The following is a 21,200-nucleotide window of genomic DNA, read 5'->3' as shown; positions in this document are numbered from 1 at the left end:
AGCTGTCTACCTTGCCCGGTCTCTCCGAGGACCCTTCTGTTGTGGGGTTGCTGAGGGTTGAGGAACAGCATGTACCAATCACCACCACAACAGTGCACCGGCGGCACTATCACACCAACTGAGACTCCCTGATTCCCATCCATAAGCTGATTCGTTGACTGGAGAGCCAAGGAGTGATCAGCAAGACTCGCTCACCCTTTAACAGTCCCATATGGCCAGTGCGAAAGTCCAATGGAGAGTGGAGACTAACAGTAGACTATCGTGGCCTGAAAGAAGTCACGCCGCCACTGAGTGCTGCCGTGCCGGACATGCTGGAACTCCAATACGAACTGGAGTCAAAGGCAGCCAAGTGGTATGCCACAATGGATATCGCTAATGCGTTCTTCTCAATCCGTTTGGCGGCAGAGTGCAGGCCACGGTTTGCTTTCACTTGGAGGGGCGTCCAGTACACCTGGAACCGACTGCCCCAGGGGTGGAAACACAGCCCTACCATTTGCCATGGACTGATCCACACTGCACTGGAACAGGGTGAGGCTCCAGAACACCTGCAATACATTGATGACATCATCGTGTGGGGCAACACAGCAGAAGAAGTTTTTGAGAAAGGGGAGAAAATAATTCAAATCCTTCTGAAGGCCGGCTTTGCCATAAAACAAAGTCAGGTCAAGGGACCTGCACAGGAGATCCAGTTTTTAGGAATAAAATGGCAAGATGGACGTCATCAGATCCCAACAGATGTGATCAATGAAATAACAACTATGTCTCCACCAACTAGTAAAAGGGAAACACAAGCTTTCTTAGGCGTTGTGGGTTTTTGGAGAATGCGTATTCCAAATTACAGGCTGATTGAAGCCCTCTCTATCAAGTGACCAGGAAGAAGAGTGATTTCAAATGGGGCCCTGAGCAACGACAAGGATATAGTTCAGGCAGTAGCCCTTGGGCCAGCCCAGGCAGGACAAGATGTAAGGAATGTGCTCTACACCGCAGCCAGGGAGAATGGCCCTACCTGGAGCCTCTGGCAGAAAGCACCAGGGGAGACTCGAGGTCGACCCTTAGGGTTCTGGAGTCGGGGATACAGAGGATCCGAGGCCAGCTACACTCCAATTGAGAAGGAGATATTGGCAGCATATGAAGGCGTTTGAGCTGCTTCGGAACTGGTTGGTACTGAAGCACAGCTCCTCCTGGCACCCCGACTGCCGGTGCTGGGCTGGATGTTCAAAGGGAGGGTCCCCTCTACACATCATGCAACCGATGCTACGTGGAGTAAGTGGGTCGCACTGATCACACAACGGGCCCGAATAGGAAGCCCCAGTCGCCCAGGAATCTTGGAAGTGATCACGAACTGGCCAGAAGGCAAAGATTTTGGAATATCCCCAGAGGAGGAGGTGACGCATGCTGAAGAGGCCCCACTGTATAATAAACTACCAGAAAACGAGAAGCAATATGCCCTGTTCACTGATGGGTCCTGTCGTCTTGTGGGAAAGCATCGGAGGTGGAAAGCTGCTGTATGGAGTCCTATACGACAAGTTGCAGAAACTGCTGAAGGAGAAGGTGAGTCGAGCCAGTTTGCAGAGGTGAAAGCCATCCAGCTGGCCTTGGATATTGCTGAATGAGAAAAATGGCCAGTACTTTATACTGACTCATGGATGGTGGCAAATGCCCTGTGGGGGTGGTTGCAGCAGTGGAAGCAGAACAACTGGCAGCGCAGAGGTAAACCCATCTGGGCTGCCGCACTGTGGCAAGATATTGCTGCCCGAGTAGAGAACCTGGTTGTAAAAGTACGTCACGTAGATGCTCACATACAAAAGAGTCAGGCCCCTGAAGAACACCAAAACAACCAGCAGGTGGACCAGGCTGCTAAGATTTAAGTGGCTCAGGTGGATCTGGACTGGCAACATAAGGGTGAACTGTGTATAGCCCGCTGGGCCCATGACACCTCGGGCCATCAAGGAAGAGATGCAACATATAGATGGGCTCGTGATCGAGGGGTGGACTTGACCATGGACGCTATTGCACAGGTTATCCATGAATGTGAAACATGCGATGCCATCAAGCAAGCCAAGTGAGTAAAGCCTCTCTGGTATGGAGGACAATGGTTGAAATATAAATATGGGGAGGCCTGGCAGATTGATTATATCACACTCCCACAAACCCGCCACGGCAAGCGCTATGTGCTCACCATGTTGGAAGCAACCACCGGATGGCTAGAAACATACCCTGTGCCCCATGCCACCGCCTGGAACACTATCCTGGGCCTTGAAAAGCAAGTCCTATGGCGACATGGCACCCCAGAAAGAATTGAGTCAGACAACGGGACTCATTTCCGAAACACCCTCATAGACACCTGGGCCAAAGAGCATGGCATTGAGTGGGTCTATCACATCCCCTATCATGCACCAGCCTCTGGGAAAATCGAATGATACAACGGGCTGCTAAAGACTACACTGAGAGCAATGGGTGGTGGGACATTCAAGCATTGGGATACACATTTAGCAAAAGCCACCTGGTTAGTCAACATCAGGGGATCTGTCACTCGAGGTGGCCCTGCCCAATCCAAGCCTTACGTACTGTAGAGGAGCATAAAGTCCCTGTCGTGCACATAAGAAATATGCTGGGGAAGACAGTCTGGGTTACTCCTGCCTCTGGCAAGGGAAAACCCATCCGTGGGATTGCTTTTGCTCAAGGACCTGGGTGCACTTGGTGAGTAATGCGAAAGGATGGGCAAGTCCAGTGTGTACCTCAAAGGGATTTGAGTTTGGGTGAAAATAGCCAATGAACTGAGTTTTATTATGTTAATTGCTATATGATATTGTTTATCATTATTTCTATGGTTGCTATCAATGGTATAGCAGTAAAAATCAGCCAGGTTAATGAAGAATGAACTGCAATGAAACCGAGCAAAGTGCAACGATGATAGAACCAGACGAGCGCATCAAGAATGGAACCAGAACTGGCTTCAGGATGCAACAATCCAACAGCACACACCATCTCTCCTGCCCTGAAAGACTGTTATGACAGATGGAGCCCAAAGTCACGGACTAAATGAACTCAATGGACATTTTAGAGGGATGGCCCATAGACTAAGGGAATGATATCTCTGTCTGTGTGTATATATATATATATATAAAAGACAAGAAAGGTGGTGGTGATTAATTGGAACGTTTTGGAAAATGTGAGACCTAGGCATGACATAAATAGTATAGAATAAGGGGTGGATACTGTCCTGGTTTCGGCTGGGATAGAGTTAAATTTCTTCCTAGTGCTGTGTTTTGGATTTAGTATGAGAAGAATGTTGATAACACACTGATGTTTTCAGTTGTTGCTAAGTACCCTGCTTGTCAAGGACATTCAGCTTCCATGCTCTGGAAGATGCTGGGAGGGAGCATAGCTGGGACAGCTGGCCCAGCTGGCCAACAGGGTATTCCATACCATGTGACATCATGCTCAGTATATGAATGGTAGGCGTGATCCAGGAAGTAGCGATCTCTACTTGGTTATCGGTCAGCGCGGGTGGTGAGCAATTGCATTGTGCATCACTCATTTTGTATATTCTATCATTATTTATTATCATTATTTTCTCTTTTCTGTTCTATTAAACTGTCTTTATCTCAACCCACGAGTTTTTCTCACTCTTACCCTTCCAATTCTCTCCTCGTCCCACTGTGGCGTCGGGGGGAGTGAGCGAGCGGCTGTGTGGTGTTTGGCTGCCTGCCGGGATTAACCACGACACTCCCTCACTACAAGGAAGACATTGAGGTTCTGTATCGCGTCCAGAGAAGGACAATGAAGCTGGTGATGGGTCTAGAGCACAAGTCTTATGAGGAGCGGCTGAGGGAACTGGGGTTGTTTAGTCTGGAGAAAAGGAGGCCGAGGGGAGACCTTATCACCCTCTACAACTACCTGAAAGGAGGTTGTAGCGAGGTGGGTGTTGGTCTCTTCTCCCAGGTAACAAGTGATAGGATGAGAGGAAATGGCCTCAAGTTGCTCCAGGGGAGGTTTAGATTGGATATCAGGAGAAATTACTTCACCAAAAGGGTTATCAAGCACTGGAACAGGCTGCCCAGGGAAGTGGTTGAGTCCCCATCCCTGGAAGTATTTAAAAGACGTGTAGATGAGGTGCTTAGGGACATGGTTTAGTGGTGGACTTGGTAGTGCTAGGTTATTGGTTGGACTCGATGATCTTAGAGGTCTTTTCCAACCTAAACGATTCTGTGATTCTATGAAAGCAAAATTTCTTTACTTACAGTCTTGGTGTACAAACACAGCGTGCTTGCAAGCCAGACTTGCATGATGGTCCTTCTACCACTGCAAAGGGTAGTCTATTTTCTTCTGATGGTCCCTAGCCCCTACATATGTTGGAGATACAGCCCTTGCCGACCCCACACTCTTTCAAATTTACTAATCCAGGGAAGAGGGTCCGAAATTACACATCCAAATTTCAGTTTCTAATTAATTTATTGATATTTGTGTGGCTTCCATAACAGGGAACAAGGCAGCAGGTCAGCACACTCCATCTTGATTACTTAGCAGCTCTGAAAGCTATGACGCATCGGGCCAACTGCTCTCTGACAGTGTAAAGGAGGCTTCAAGAGGACACAACTTAAATTTTCAGGCACTGAAGTCCATCTATATCCTAACGTTTAAGCAAAATGTATGAAAGTGAATTGAAGGTTTTTGTGTATTTCTAAAGGTGTCTGGGTCAGACCAAGGCAACAGTAAGAAGGAATTTGAGAAGGTAAATGAGAATCTGTTCCTTGTGTCACTTCTGAAATTTCAAATAATTTTGTAACAATAAAAATAAGTGATAGCAGAATATGTTCCTAATATCATCAGCCCTTGCTTAACAAGGTGGGAAGATATTTTAACATAATTCCTAATTTTGTTTAACTGTCGGTAGAGGCATGAAGCTATGGAAGTGCTTTGTAAGTTAACAATCAAATGGAAGAATTAACATGCAAAAAAGTAACAAAAACATCTTTAATTGTTGATTTTCAGTCTATCTGGCCTTCAAAAGGTAAAATTATAACTTTAAGTTATGAGGAACTAGAGCAACTAGAGCAAATATCCAAAACTGTCATGTACTTAACTAAAGTAGGATTCGAACTTTATTAATTAATGTGAAAATTGAGAGAGATCTATTCAGAGGTTTTCAGGGAGGATATTTTTATTCATTTTGCTCTTTTATGCTTAGCAAAGCAGTAGCTCCTGTCACTATTTGAAAGGCTTTGAAGACTGTGAGGAAAACAGTCAACATGAACTACTTTCTACTTTGTTATTAGCTGATTCAAAAAATGCAGCATTGAAAGCTGCTCTTTGGGAAGTGGCTACACTAGTGCAATCCATATTTTGAAAAACATGTGTTGTTATGCAAGAAATTCTTTCTCACACTGCAGGCCTGCCAGGAAGAAGGCTACACTCCGGACTGTAACAGATGAGTACAGAGGGGAAAACAGTAGAAGGAAAGTGACTGTATCCCCTTCAGAGGTTTATGGCATTGGACTGTCTTCTACGTAGGCCAGTGGTAAAATGTAAAGGTGAGCGGAAGGATGCTGCTACTTTGAGCATAGTCTATTCCTACACAAAGTGCATTTTCATTAGGAGATTTGAAAAGTATTGTAAAAGAAGCACATTAAGAAATCGAAACCAACAGTAGATGGTCCAGATTTCTCAAAAAAAAGCAAAAACTTCTGCCAATGCACACCCTGGCCAAGGGTTTCAAAGAAACACTGAAAAGCCTCACACAGCTCCCAAAACAGGCAGGCATGCCAACGAGGACATATGCCTTGGATCAGACTCCTAGGTAGTTTTCCCCCTAGCCTGTTGAAAAGATTATACTCAAGCTCTGACAATCCAAAGTAAGAATATTGTCATTGATTTTCCCTTGGCTGCGATCAATGGACAAGTGCTTCGCAGAGGTGCAGTAAGGATTTTACTATTTTACTAGATTATGTGGGGTCTCATAGCTATAATCTTTTTGGCAAATGGAGGGAGACAGAAGCAACAAAAACATCTGCTAATCTTAGTTGATGCAAAGCAAGATTTACATAAATAAGTTGTCCTTTCTCTCACATTTGGTATCTCTTCCCTATTGGAGTTATAAGTTTTTTAAGGCAAGCCGCTCTTAAAACAGAATAATAAAATAGCAACAATCTACATCTTGTCAACCACCAGGCAAGGAAAATGACAAGTATTAGGCTCTGCTCTAATATGACAGGGAAGAGGGTTTTTTACACATCCTGACTCAAGTTATGTGCTAAACAATCATTCTCTGACAATTTGTTTTGTACTACAGCTTTTTAATAAAACTTACATTTTCCTTCTTCATTCCTGCACAGGACCTTGGTATCATCTGTACTTTCTATAATTTCAAGAGACTCCCCTGGTTTAACTTGTAAGTCTTTAGATCCCCATCTTCTCTGGGGCAAATTCTGGACTGTGGTGGTAAAGAACTTTAATTTTACCGTCAAACTGCAGAAATAAAATAAAGAGATGCTAGATAAAAACCATCAATGTAAAGCTTATGATCAGGCATTTTTTATAATAATATATCCCCATTTATTACTAAATTTTTGAAAATTAGGCAAATAATTGTTTATGCTATGTAGTATGTGCCCATGCTTACCATTTGCACTTACAAATGCTCAGATCACTAATTTACAAGGAGTACTACCTTACCTTTCTGTCGTGGTTTAACCTGGCAGGCAGCCAAATACCACGCAGCTGCTCACTCACTCCCCCCACCCCCCCCCCGCAGTGGGACGGGGAAAGAATCGGAAGGGTAAGAGTGAGAAAAACTCGTGGGTTGAGATAAAGACAGTTTAATAGAACAGAAAAAGGGAAAATAATAATGATAATGATAAAATATACAAAATGAGTGATGCACAATGCAATTGCTCACCACCCGCGCTGACCGATAACCAAGTAGCAATCGGTACTTCCTGGATCACGCCTACCATTCATATACTGAGCATGACGTCACATGGTATGGAACACCCCATTAGCCAGCTGGGCTGGCTGTCCTGACTATGTTCCCTCCCATCTTGTGCACCTATCTCAGTCGGTAGAGCATGGGAGCTGTCCTTGACTAGCAGGGTACTTAGCAACAACTGAAAACATCAGTGTGTTATCAACATTCTTCTCATACTAAATCCAAAACACAGCACTAGGAAGAAATTTAACTCTATCCCAGCTGAAACCAGGACACTTTCAAAGGCAAAATAATGGATTATTTACAAATTAGGGTGCAAATTAGAGGACACCATACAGATATTTTAGTCTTTATATTTTATGTGAACAAAACTTACTCTGAACAAAACTTACTGTGCTGGTTTTGGCTGGGATAGAGTTAAATTTCTTCATAGTAGCTAGTATGGGGCTATGTTTTGGATTTGCGCTGGAAACAGCGTTGATAACACAGGGATGTTTTAGTTACTGTTGAGCAGTGCTTACACAGAGTCAAGGCCTTTTCTGCCTCTCACCACCCCACCAGCGAGGAGGCTGGGGGTGCACAAGAAGGTGGGAGGGGACACAGCTGGGACAGCTGACCCCAACTGACCAAAGGGATATTCCATACCAGATGACGTCATGCTCAGCATATAAAGCTGGGCGAAGAAGAAGGAAGGGGGGAATGTTCGGAGTGATGGTGTTTTGTCTTCCCAAGTAACCGTTACGCGTGATGGAGCCCTGCTTTCCTGGAGATGGCTGAACACCTGCCTGCCAATGGGAAGTAGTGAATGAATTCCTTGTTTTGCTTTGCTTGCGTGCGCAGCTTTTGCTTTAGCTATTATGGAAAATTATGTGATCCTTGAGTAGTGAATACATTGTGTTACAATCTACGGTAGTGTAGCTAAGTTGACAAGAAATTGCGGCAAGTACTGTAGCTATTTACCGTCTATAGTAACTGTGAGTTTTCTGTTTTGCACAATCTACTATGCAAAACATACACCAGCCAACCTTTTCAGAATAAGACTCTTTATTTATAATAATAGGTATTCACTGATATTTTAATCTTCTTGAGCTGAAGCAAGTTTTAGTGCATGTTGGCTAATGCAATAGCCTTTAATCTTTGTTTTAATTAGTCCATTTCCCACTGGGTTGCATCAAAGTATATTTTTAGGGTTTAATTTTAATGTACACTCAGGCACTTCTATAGCACTCTGGTCAATGCAATGTTGCCTAGAAGCTCATATGAATCACATGTATGTTAGTTTTTAGGCCATATTGCAATGCCAAAGTAGTGAAAAGAATTCTTACCCCAAGAACATACTTTGAATCACATCCAGCATATTTGTAGAAAGGAAGCAATTGTTCAACTCATCAAATCCATGGCTAGAAAAATCACAGTAGGAGATAAAAGGTTTAGAATGCAGTTCAGGCAACAGCCTCAAAAATTGTGAGAACTTGCTTTTTATTCCATGGCTGAGCTGATATTTATGAGTATGTGTTATCTTACAAAGACATTGAAGTGATAAAAATAAGCAGCAGCTCTTTTTATTTTTGAAGTCTTGTATGAAGTGTTTCTTTCCAAGTGTATCTGTTCATACTTAATGTCAAATAAAATGAACTAGTGGAAATGTCACATAGAAAAATCACAACTTCTTAAAAAATACATTAAATTGTTTTCTAGAGAGCTTGCAATGTATTTGTATCTCCTTGTCTGTAGCCAAATTGGTCACAATATTTGAAATTTGTTTGCTGGAACTGGGTAAGCAATGGGAAATTCTGTTTCCTTCCTTGGATGTGTTTTTGTGACTAGCATGACAGAGAGTAATGTATACAGAAAAAAGGATCGGGAATCAATATGAAAACTAAACAATAGGCTATTAATTACCTTTTCCAAACTGCTTTGTTGAAGGAGACATGCTGGGAAAAAAAAAAGATGCTCATTAAGTATTTATATCACATTAATAGGCTTTTGCATCATTTAAATAATTTAAAAAACTTTTAACACAAGGGCTCCAAGTAATCTCCAGACATTTTGAAGCTCTGCTGACACCAACAATACTCATGGACTAAATGTATTTTTACCACTGAATCAAAGTAAACTGGTTCAGAACTGAATGAGAAGATGGTGGTAAAAACACCAGTTGCTGATCTAACCTCTAGGCAAGATGGGGAGAAGACAATCTTTGCATTTTTCTTTTTGGCATATTATTCCTAAAATTTGGATTAATGGGACTAGATTTACCAGTTTATCTCAGTGACATTGTACTGGTGAGCAAAGTATATTTTAACTGAGGTATAGCAAACATATATCACTGGAGTGGCACAAAGATGATGGATTATTTTGGTGCTCTTCAACAAAAAAAAAATTTGATATATTTTAATTACTAGACTTATGCAACAAATACAGCTTGTTAACAGAGTATTTATATTATGCATGTGAAAAGAAAGGAGGTTGATGTTTTTGCAGAAAAGTATCATCCTGAGTTGCAATTTGATTCGTGATTCATTAGGCTGCTGTGAGAACATGTTAGTAGCATGTGATCAATGCTTTATTAGAATTAGTTAATGTGCACTGTGATTTCCTGGCAGACTCTTACAACAAATCTCCATTATCTTCTGCCCCATTGACTTTGGTTGTTTTTTCTCGTACACTTCTCTTTTTGTCATCTTTGGCCTTTAGCCTCTTCAAGATTCCCCAGGACCAGATATCATTCTTATCTTCATCCTGCGATACAGACCTTTGGAGTATGCATGCAATTATCACAATGTAAAATGTAACATTCTTTTTAAAAGGTCCAGTTTAAATTCTCCATTGATGCTCATAATTCTCATTAATGCCAACAATGTATATACCACAAGGTGAGGACATATAATGTCTAAAATCCTAAACTGAAATATGGTTTTTAGGTCATTTATAGATATTAGATGTATTTGTAGGTATAGATATTCATCTACTGGCTTTCTGCTTTCATGTTGTTACTCAGCAAGCTAGCATTTTAGTTTGTTATTTACATTTCAGAGCTATTCTGTCTAATTGGGGATTTGGGGATTTTAATGATTGCAGCTTCTTTTGCTGATATACCAAAATTAATTACAAAGCAAAACTTCTCCAAAATACCAAAGAACGTTTTTTTTAGCTTCATGAATCCATCCTTGCTGATTATTATGCCTAATTCAAAAATACTAAAAAACCAAAATGTAAACACTCTGATAAAGCAGCAAATTATTTAAATGATATAAAAACATACCTAGTAACAGCATCTTCATCATCAATCCCATCATAAATTTCTTGATCAGAAGAAGGAGGTGGGAACATCTCTTTAACAGATCAAACAGTGAATTAATGCATTTATATTTAATGCTGGCCTCTTAAGTATGTCAGATGTGTGTGCAGTTTGTGCAATATCCTTGCAAATGGAATCTTTCTTTAAACCAGCACAGCCTATTTATTAAAACAGTGATTTAGACTTATCCCAGTTGGGAATGTCATCCACAGCATTTAAACATGACACTGCCAATAACAAGAATGTGAATACTGAAAACAAATGCATTTACACTGTATTTGATGAAATTCTAAATGGATGGGTTTGGCCCATTCATTATGATGACTGATGACTTTTAAATTTTTGTGTGTGACTAGTGATGATTGAAGATGTCAGATCAACACTCCCAGCAAGTGCAATGTAAGCTCCCCATTTTGGTATCAGTTCTGACCTTTGAGCCCCACCTTCTTCAGTGCAGGGTTAGCTCAGTTTCCATGTCCAGTTCTAGCCACTGGTCAGAGTGATCACTGAAATCTGTACTTAGCTGGCAGCAGCTTCATTCAGCATTGCTAGGGGATGCTTCTGCCATGACTAGTATCTAAACTCTAAGCTGAGAAGATGAGCTGTGCTCTTGTAATCGACGGAGAATGCTAAATAAATATATGTGCTTTCAAAGGGGAAACTGGTTTTGAATGTGTGTTCTTGACAGTGTGGAACTGCTGCAGTCGTATTGGTTAGGACTCAAGTTTCGCTGAAACTGAAGTTCCCCTTAACTTTGTCAGCAAAATGCAACTTTAATTGGTAGTATTAGAACTTGTATTAGTATTGGTAGAAATGGATTTCTCCTGCACAAAACCTCTTGGTCATGTTAACATTTTGCCAATTATATCTGTGCTGTTTTGTGATTTACCTTCACACAAAAAAAATTAAGGATCTGTAATCTTCTAGCATGCTTCTGATTCACAGTATCTGAAGACAAAACTTCTTTCTCGCCCAAGTTCCCATAGGTGGAAAGAAAGTTAATTTGGCCACTATAGTTGTTTGTTGCCCGTTAGCTAACATTTAGCATGCTTATGGATAATTACTGCATTATTTGGAAGCTGCAGAGGTCTGGATTTGAAGGTAAGGAGTACACAGAAACAACTCCCCCACAAAAGTATATGTAGAACTTACTTCCAGCTCCACTTTGACCACCACTCTGACTGGAAAAGCAAACATGAGAGACATATTAGAAAAAAACAGTCATCCTTTGGAAAAAGAAACACTATGATCACCCATCACTTGTGGTTATTAGTTCTAAACCCTTTGGCTTTGGCACTCATCTACATTGCCAGCTGAGCACTACAAATTCTGCACTGAAAGCTCAGGCACATGCTTGTGTGTTCTATATGGGCAACAACTAAATGTGCCAGTTCTTTTTTTTCTCTCTGTCTTCACCACGCTCACACCGATTTCTTACAGCCAAATAGTAGTTGCATTCTCACTAATGCTAAAGAAAATGTGTCATCTAATTCATGAGTGAATTAGCTCTTAGATGAGGAGAGATTAACTTTTAGTAGATTCAGGTAAAGCAGGAAAGAATACTGTTTTTTCCTTGGAAATAATTCATTACAAAACAGAAGAGAGTATTTTAAAATATCATTCACAATAATTCAAAGGGGAATAAGAGAGTTATCAATAACATCTTTAGTTAATGTAAAACAAAAAAGGAACACAGTATCTTATAATTAATGAGCAGAACATTCAGTCCTAATTGTTAGCAATTGTTAGCAACTTCCAATAAAGTGTCATTTTCAAGGAAATGCAAACTGATGCCTACAGCTATAATGATTTACTATATTTAGAATATATTTTATATTCTTGTTGATATCTTTAAAATAAAGTACAAAATATGACTTAGGATCATAGGATAATTCAGATTGGAAGGTATCTCAGGAGGTCATGTAGTCGAATTTGATGGGAATAAAAATATAATCTGACTGAACACTAGACGGTGCATCTACACCCTTTAGATTCATCCCTTATGAGGGGATTTTCATGAGATGAAATGGTAAACAAATGAATTTGTTGCTCAACTAGCTTTTATTGGGTGATGCTTTAAACCTCTAACTGCATGTTTCTAACATTTCAAGGATTCCATAATAGCCCAGTGTTCTAATAGTAATTGAAAAAAACCTGATAGGTTCATAGTAACTGAGATTATTTCCAGGTCAAAGCCTTACTTAAACTTACACATCAAAACAAAATATTTGTTAAACTCTTGTGCCAACAAATCCTGAAATACAACAGCCCTAGACACTTATTAATTTTGGAATATTAACAATACTACCAATAATGAGATAATACTATTTGGTCAAGAGGCTTTTTTTAGTATGGCATTCTTATAGTGGTTTCAAAACATGTTGATGTATGTCAGACCTTCCAACAATTCATGCTCATGAACTGAACAGAATGCTATTAATCACTAGAGAAGGTAAAAATGTCAAAATATAGCTTAAAGGATTAAACGAATCTGAGCTGTTCATTCATCCTTCCAAGTTCCTTATACTGTTATTTTAATACGCAACAGTGTAAGTATTCTTGTTTGCTTCTGAATTCAAGAAATTTTCTAAATTCCTTGCATTGAGGTGGTTAATTGTAACGCTTGCCATAGTGAAAAGGATTGGCCAAAGATACTTCTGCAATGAAGTACCTAATGCTCAGATTACCTAAAACCCAGAACAACTAAAGCAACTCTTCTGGCTAGGTTACGATGATATGAGACCAATGTGCAGGGAGGGAAACTGATATTGAGCAACCTGCAAAAATATCAGATGCAAAACTATATTGGTTGCTTAAAGAATGCCAGCCTGAAGGCAGATCTTTCCAAGCACTGTTTCTGGAGCTCATGGGGATGTTCTAGCAGCTGCGGTCCCTTTATTCCAGCCAGGCCTCTAAGTTAAGGTGCTGGGAAGCACTAAAAAACAGGTTTAATGGCTGAGTGTTGCAAGATAGTTGTCCTACACATTGAAATCCTCTACACCTATATGCAGATCTCTTATCTGAATCCCGGGGTATGTGTTTCTGCACATCAGGACATGTAATGTAGAATGAGTACTGGTTTGATGCATCACATGACAGAAGCAGACTTTTATGTGAGGTCAGGTAACAAAGGTATCATAGTCACGTTGGGTCACGTGATAGCCTTGACTCTTGTCACAAGATCACTAGGATATTTCCCTGCCAGCAAGTTTGATACCCTGCTGGAGATGGCACTTCCCTAGCTGCAGATCTATTTGACATGAAAAATATGGCACACTGAAGTAGAGAGTATGCAATGTAGCACTTCATTGCAAATCCATGTGAGGCTGTGCCATAGAGGAGAAGCTTCTGATGAAGTCAAAAAAGTATAGCTCATGCCCATCTCATGGGATTTTATAGGCCTTATTTACAGGACTAAACACATTAGCCACGCTCTCTTCTGAAGGGCCATCCTAGTCATGCTTCCAGACGGCCCTTCTCTTCAAAGGGAAAGAAGTAGTAAGGCTCATAGTCTGAGAGCAATGAGGGTGATAAGGAGTTCCCCAGTGCAGTGAGTGTTTCCATTGCTTTTAGTGTCTTTTATTCTTGCATGTTAGAAAAGGCAGTATGTGACTTCAAAAGAAAGAACAAGAACAGAGAGGGAGGGAAGAGAATTGCACTTCCTGCAGGTGATTTGTGTCGTGGTTTAACCTGGCAGGCAGCCAAATACAACGCAGCCGCTCACTCACTCCCCCCGCCCCCCCAGTGGAATGGGGAGAGAATCAGAAGGGTAAGAGTGAGAAAAACTCGTGGGTTGAGATAAAGACAGTTTAATAGAACAGAAAAAGGGAAAATAATAATGATAATGATAAAATATACAAAATGAGTGATGCACAATGCAATTGCTCACCACCCACGCTGACCGATAACCAAGTAGCGATTGCTACTTCCTGGAACACGCCTACCATTCATATACTGAGCATGACGTCACATGGTATGGAATACCCCATTAGCCAGCTGGGCTGGCTGTCCTGATTATGGTCCCTCCCATCTTGTGTACCTAGCTCAGTCAGTAGGCACGGGAGCTGTCCTTGGACTAGGAGGGCACTTAGCAACAACTGAAAACATCAGTGTGTTATCAACATTCTCCTCATACTAAATCCAAAACACAGGACTAGGAAGAAATTTAACCCTATCCCTGCCGAAACCAGGATATTTGTAATCCTGCATGTTTTGCATTTTGTTCTCTTTTGTGTTGCGATGCTATAGTTCCCTATCCTGGTTTCGGCTGGGATAGAGTAAATTTTCTTCCTAGTAGCTGGTATAGTGCTGTGTTTTGGATTTAGTATGTGAATCGACTGCCCCAGGGGTGAAAACACAGCCCTACCATTTGCCACGGACTGATCCACACTGCACTGGAACAGGGTGAGGCTCCCGAACACCTGCAATACATTGATGACCTCATCGTGTGCGGCAGCACAGCAGAAGTTTTCGAGAAAGGGGAGACAATAATAATTCAAATCCTTCTGAAGGCCGGTTCTGCCATAAAACAAAGTAAGGTCAAGGGACCTGCACAGGAGATCCAGTTTTTAGGAATAAAATGGCAAGATGGACGACGTCAGATCCCAATGGATGTGATCAACAAAATAACAGCCATGTCCCCACCAACTAGCAAAAAGGAAAGACAAGCTTTCTTAGGCGTTGTGGGCTTTTGGAGAATGCATATTCCAAATTACAGTCAGATCGTAAGCCCTCTCTATCACGTGACCAGGAAGAAGAACGACTTCAGATGGGGCCCTGAGCAAAAACAACCCTTTGAACAAATTAAACGGGAGATAGTTCAGGCAGTAGCCCTTGGGCCAGCCCAGGCAGGACAAGATGTGAAGAATATGCTCTACACCGCAGCCAGGGAGAATGGTCCTACCTGGAGCCTCTGGCAGAAAGCACCAGGGGAGACTCGAGTTCGACCCTTAGGGTTCTGGAGTCAGGAATACAGAGGATCCGAGTCCCGCTACACTCCAACTGAGAAGGAGATATTGGCAGCATATGAAGGGGTTCGAGCTGCTTCGGAAGTGGTTGGTACTGAAGCACAGCTCCTCCTGGCACCCCGACTGCCGGTGCTGGGCTGGATGTTCAAAGGGAGGGTCCCCTCTACACATCATGCAATTAATGCTACGTGGAGTAAGTGGGTCGCACTGATCACACAACGGGACGGAATAGGAAACCCCAGTCGCCCAGGAATCTTGGAAGTGATCACGGGCTGGCCAGAAGGCTAAGATTTTGGAATATCCCCAGAGGAGGAGGTGACGCGTGCTGAAGAGGCCCCACTGTATAATAAACTACCAGAAAACGAGAAGCAATATGCCCCATTCACTGATGGGTCCTGTCGCCTTGTGGGAAAGCATCGGAGGTGGAAAGCTGCTGTATGGAGTCCTATACGACAAGTTGCAGAATCTGCTGAAGGAGAAGGTGAGTCGAGCCAGTTTGCAGAGGTGAAAGCCATCCAGCTGGCCTTGGACATTGCTGAACGAGAAAAATGGCCAGTACTCTATCTCTATACTGACTCATGGATGGTGGCAAATGCCCTGTGGGGGTGGTTGCAGCAGTGGAAGCAGAACAACTGGCAGCGCAGAGGTAAACCCATCTGGGCTGCCGCACTGTGGCAAGATATTGCTGCCTGGGTCGAGAACCTGGTTGTAAAAGTACGTCACGTAGATGCTCACGTACAAAAGAGTCAGGCCCCTGAAGAACACCAAAACAACCAGCAGGTGGACCAGGCTGCTAAGATTGAAGTGGCTCAGGTGGATCTGGACTGGCAACATAAGGGTGAACTGTGTATAGCCCGCTGGGCCCATGACACTTCGGGCCATCAAGGAAGAGATGCAACATATAGATGGGCTCGTGATCGAGGGGTGGACTTGACCATGGATGCTATTGCACAGGTTATCCATGAACGTGAAACATGTGCTGCAATTAAGCAAGCCAAGCGAGTAAAGCCTCTTTGGTATGGAGGACGATGGTTGAAATATAAATATGGGGAGGCCTGGCAGATTGATTATATCACACTCCCACAAACCCGCCACAGCAAACGCTATGTGCTCACCATCGTGGAAGCAACCGCCGGATGGCTGGAAACAGATCCTGTGCCCCATGCTACTGCCCGGAACACCATCCTGGGCCTTGAAAAGCAAGTCCTATGGTGACATGGCACCCCAGAAAGAATTGAGTCAGACAACGGGACTCATTTCTTCAACACCCTCATAGACACCTGGGCCAAAGAGCATGGCATTGAGTGGGTATATCACATCCCCTATCATGCACCAGCCTCCGGGAAAATCAAACAATACAATGGGCTGCTAAAGACTGCACTGAGGGCAATGGGTGGTGGGACGTTCGAACACTGGGATACACATTTAGCAAAAGCCACCTGGTTAGTCAACACTAGGGGATCTGTCACTCGAGCTGGTCCTGCCCAATCCAAACCCTTACATACTGTAGCTGGAGATAAAGTCCCTGTCGTGCACATAAGAAATATGCTGGGGAAGACAGTCTGGGTTACTCCTGCCTCTGGCAAGGGAAAACCCATCCATGGGATTGCTTTTGCTCAAGGACCTGGGTGCACTTGGTGGGTGGTGCGAAAGGATGGGGAAGTCCGGTGTGTACCTCAAGGGGATTTGATTTTGGGTGAAAATAGCCAATGAACTGAATTGTATGATGTTAATTGCTATATAGTACTATATGTCATATCAACAGTATTGCAGTAGGAATCACCCAGATTAATGAAGAATGAACTTTGATGAAACCGAGTTTAAGTGCAGCGATAATGGAACCAGAACTGGCTTCAGCATGCAACAGTCCAACACCACACACCATCTCTCCTGCCCTGAAAGCCTGTTATGACAGATGGAGCCCAAAGTCATGGACTAAATGAACTCAATGGACATTTTAGAGGGATGGCCCATAGACTGAGGGAATGATATCTGTGTGTATATATCAAAAGGCAGGAAAAGTGGTGGTGATTAATTGGAATGTATTGGAAAATGTGAGACCTGGGCATGATGCAGATGGTATGGAATAAGGGGTGGATACTGTCCTGGTTTTGGCTGGGATAGAGTTAATTTTCTTCCTGGTAGCTGGTATAGTGCTGTGTTTTGGATTTAGTATGAGAAGAATGTTGATAACACACTGATGTTTGAGTTGTTGCTAAGTAGTGCTTACACAGAGTCAAGGACTTTTCAGCTTCCCATGCTCTGCTAGGTGTTCAAGAAGCTGGGAGGGAGCATAGCCAGGACAGCTAACCCAACTGGCTAACGGGGTATTCCATACCATATGACGTCATGCTCAGTATATAAATAAGAGGTGTGGTCCAGGATGTAGCGATTGCTGCTTTGTTATCGGTCGGCGGGTGGTGAGCAATTGCATTGTGCATCACTCATTTTGTATATTCTATCATTATTATTATTATTATTGTTATTATTATTATTTTCCCTTCCTTTTCTGTTCTATTAAACTGTCTTTATCTCAACCCATGAATTTTACTTTTTTTTCCGATTCTCTCCCCCATCCCACAGTGAGACGGCGGGGAGTGAGCGAGTGGGTGTGTGGTGTTTGGCTGCGTGCTGGGTTAAACCACTAAGAGGCAAATGATTTCAATCTCATCCCCCTGTTTGACAGTCAGCTCATTCTTCCCTCCCTTGTTGTCAATACAAGCTCATGCCTGATGAAGGACTTGGAGGGGTCCCGTTAACTGTAGAGAAGAAGCACCAAAAGAAATCACAGATGTGGAAAAATGGAGTTCTTTCCCAAACATTCAGACAAAAGAGAAAATAACTGTAATGATGATTATTCATTTAATTGACGTTTAAAATAGTCTAGGCAAATAAACAGAAAGGCATCACTCCTGTCTCCAACTACCCAGTTTAAATTAATAATCCAGAATGAAAAGAGAGGGCTATGGAATAGCAGTAGAGCAGCTGAAGGAGTGACTGGCAAAATCACAGAAATACTAAAACCAACAGGCTCAACTATGGAGCCTTTCACAGGTTCACAAAACAGACATGTATTTAATTCCAGTGGGCAGCTCCACATAGTTCCAGCAGAACTACTAATATGAATAAATGTTCATTAACATAAAAAGTCTACCAAATAATGTTCTGTGCTTACAATTCTACTCTATAAATGATCCTACAAGTACTCACAAGAGATGATCACACTGTTTACTGGAATTCAGGATTCTCTTTGTGAGATGTTTATTATATATGATGGAGAAACCACTTTGGATTTTAATATCTGTGGCTTTAAGATATATGTGGTCTTGCAGAAGCATGTGGCTGTCGACAATTATAGACTAGCTCAGGAGCAGGGAGGTGATCGTGCCCCTGTACTCGGCACTGGTGAGGCCGCACCTCGAATACTGTGTTCAGTTTTGGGCCCCTCACTACAAGAAGGATATTGAGGCGCTGGAGCGTGTCCAGAGAAGGGCAACGAAGCTGGTGAAGGGCCTGGAGCACAAGTCTTATGAGGAGCGGCTGAGGGAACTGGGACTGTTTAGTCTGGAGAAGAGGAAGCTCAGGGGAGACCTCATCGCGCTCTACAACTACCTGAAAGGAGGTTGTAGCGAGGTGGGGGTCGGTCTCTTCTCCCAAGTAACTAGTGATAGGACGAGAGGAAATGGCCTCAAGTTGCGCCAAGGGAGGTTTAGGCTGGACATTAGGAGAAATTTCTTTACTGAAAGAGTGGTCAAGCCTTGGAACAGGCTGCCCAGGGAAGTGGTTGAGTCCCCATCCCTGGAAGTATTTAAAAGACGTGTAGACAAGGTGCTTAGGGACATGGTTTAGTGGGCATGGTGGTGTTGGGTTGACGGTTGGACTCGATGATCTTAGAGGTCTTTTCCAACCTTAATGATTCTATGATTCTATGATTCTATATCTATCTCTGTATAGGTGGCAAAGAAACGGGAAAGAAAATATGCACTAAAATACATACTGTAATGTCCGCAAGAGAGCGGTCTGCAACCTGAAAGCATTCAGTGCACTAATGCCTACATTTCACAGGAGTGGTCTGAAAAGTAGACTTGGGGCTTGAGAAACGCCAGCTAACCCACTATTATTAACTATTATTATTTTCCTTTAATATTTGCTCCTCAACTCATGTCAGTCTCTCCACAGCAGACCAAGGCCATGATGTGAGAGAACCACTGTGGCTTTACTGTGTACAGAGCATAATAGGAAGAAAAACAAAGCTGCCCACTATGTACAATGACACTGAAAGAAGCACAGCGGAGCATTGTGAACAGACATTAGTTAACAGAACATGACTGGCAGATTTGTAACCTGTGGGAGCATGCTGACCACCAGCTATATAAAAATTATATAAACCAGAAAGAACTGTCTCGTTATTTAGCCCCTAGGCTTTGACAGTGACTATAGCTCCCCCTACATGTGCCCTATTCCTTTCCTCCCCATTTAGGCTGGAAGCCTCTTGAGCCTGGAGACCAAGGCAAGGGCAATGTGTTGCAATTTAATGTTGAAATCTCTTAAGGGCTGGATACTGTTGTACCTGACTCCAGTGAAGCAAACAACACTAAGTATATGGGATCCAATTCCCACTTTTATTAAGGACTTTTGATGCTATTCTAGTGACGTAAATGCATTTTAAACAGAAAAGTGAAAGGAAATATTTTTAAGGCTTTTTTACATAGAAAGAATGTGAGAAGGGAATTTAATGAAAACTATATAAGCACTGAAAAAATGTCTTTGCCCTCAGTACAGAGCCTGAAGTCAAGCATATGCCAAACATAAAAGGGTAGTTTAAACCTTTATTCAGAATTTATCCAGGTGCTTGAACTACCTACCACAACAAATAGTTTTGTAGCCAGCTGAAAAGTGTATTTTGAACTCGACAATGCTAAATAATGCTTCTTACATGTCTTTGGTCAGACAAAACAAAAAGCTTACTTTGAACTTCTTCCTTATTTCCTGCTCTTTCTTTTTTTTTTTCTTTTTGTTCTTTCTTCTCTTGGTCCATTCTTCTCTTTTCTTCCTTGTCCCGTTTATTCTCTTTTCCCCTTGATGATCTGAAAGTGCATTGCCAGGACTGAATGTAGTAGTGAAGCAAATCACACTAGAGCTTTCTTACCCAAGGTTAACAAAGAACCACATGTGATGGAAAAAGACTTCTCCCAGTGAAATGAAAGCTACATATTCTAAACCATAGTGTGGCTGCAACAGATAAAGTAAGCAGCCCTTTCTCGTATATTACATACATAATTTAAAGTGTCTGTCCTCAAGAGGACAGTATGCCAGAAAAGGTTATCTGGAGGTAAGAGACTCTGCATGTGCATGCCCAAACATCTGAGCTAATTTTAGCAAGCAAGCTTGGAAACTGGTAGCAGTCTAGGTGTTGTGGCACTGGCTGCAGCTGCTATGTATTTACCCAGGCCATCAGTGGTTGATGCAGCCTGAACTGAAGCCTGAGCTACCACTGGACTGCTGTTTTAAACCTAATTGAAAGCTATTCCAGCAGTCTACAAAAATGGCAGTGAGTCTTCTGCACTACATCATAAATATGCCTAACATGCCAGGGTACATTACCTGCTGTGCCTCATGTACTGGATGGTACAGACATCTGGGCCCTGGGATGTAATTAGGACTATAGCTACAGTTCTGCAGTTTGCTGCCAACAGTTTGGCTGGAAAAGCTATGCTTTACAAACCCTATGGAACTGATTGAGTGAGGCTCCCTCCTCTTCCTTTTTTGGTACTCTTGCTAAACTGATATGCTCAAATTATATAAAAAAAGAAGATTGAATGAGGATCACTTGTTTTGGTTATATAGTTTTAAAATTATCTATGTTCAAAGGGAATTCAACAATAAATTATTGCTGAAAGTCGTTCTACATCTGAAATAAGGTATTTTTGTGTAGGAACTTTAGACTGTTATTTATTCCAAAGGAATTAGAGCTTCTCTTTGGGTTTTGTCATACAGTGAATCC

The 21,200-nt window shown here is 42.3% G+C and overlaps 1 protein-coding gene across 1 annotated transcript in view; it reads right to left on the bottom strand.

Moving 5' to 3' along the window:
- Nucleotides 1–8,308: 8,308 nt before the first annotated feature.
- Nucleotides 8,309–21,200, bottom strand: part of LOC142075013 (FYN-binding protein 1-like) — a 121,270-nt gene continuing 108,378 nt past the window's right edge. The window contains 9 exon segments of the mRNA XM_075136004.1: nt 8,309–8,328; nt 8,831–8,862; nt 9,543–9,683; nt 10,194–10,263; nt 11,382–11,410; nt 13,447–13,505; nt 17,842–17,955; nt 20,165–20,203; nt 20,205–20,283. Coding sequence (XP_074992105.1) covers nt 8,309–8,328; nt 8,831–8,862; nt 9,543–9,683; nt 10,194–10,263; nt 11,382–11,410; nt 13,447–13,505; nt 17,842–17,955; nt 20,165–20,203; nt 20,205–20,283 — 583 coding nt within the window.

The sequence above is a fragment of the Calonectris borealis genome, chromosome W (assembly GCF_964195595.1).
Source record: "Calonectris borealis chromosome W, bCalBor7.hap1.2, whole genome shotgun sequence".
In the NCBI taxonomy this organism is placed as follows: domain Eukaryota; kingdom Metazoa; phylum Chordata; class Aves; order Procellariiformes; family Procellariidae; genus Calonectris; species Calonectris borealis.
Note: the sequence above shows the minus strand (reverse complement) of the source record. Positions and strands in the feature narration are given on the sequence as shown.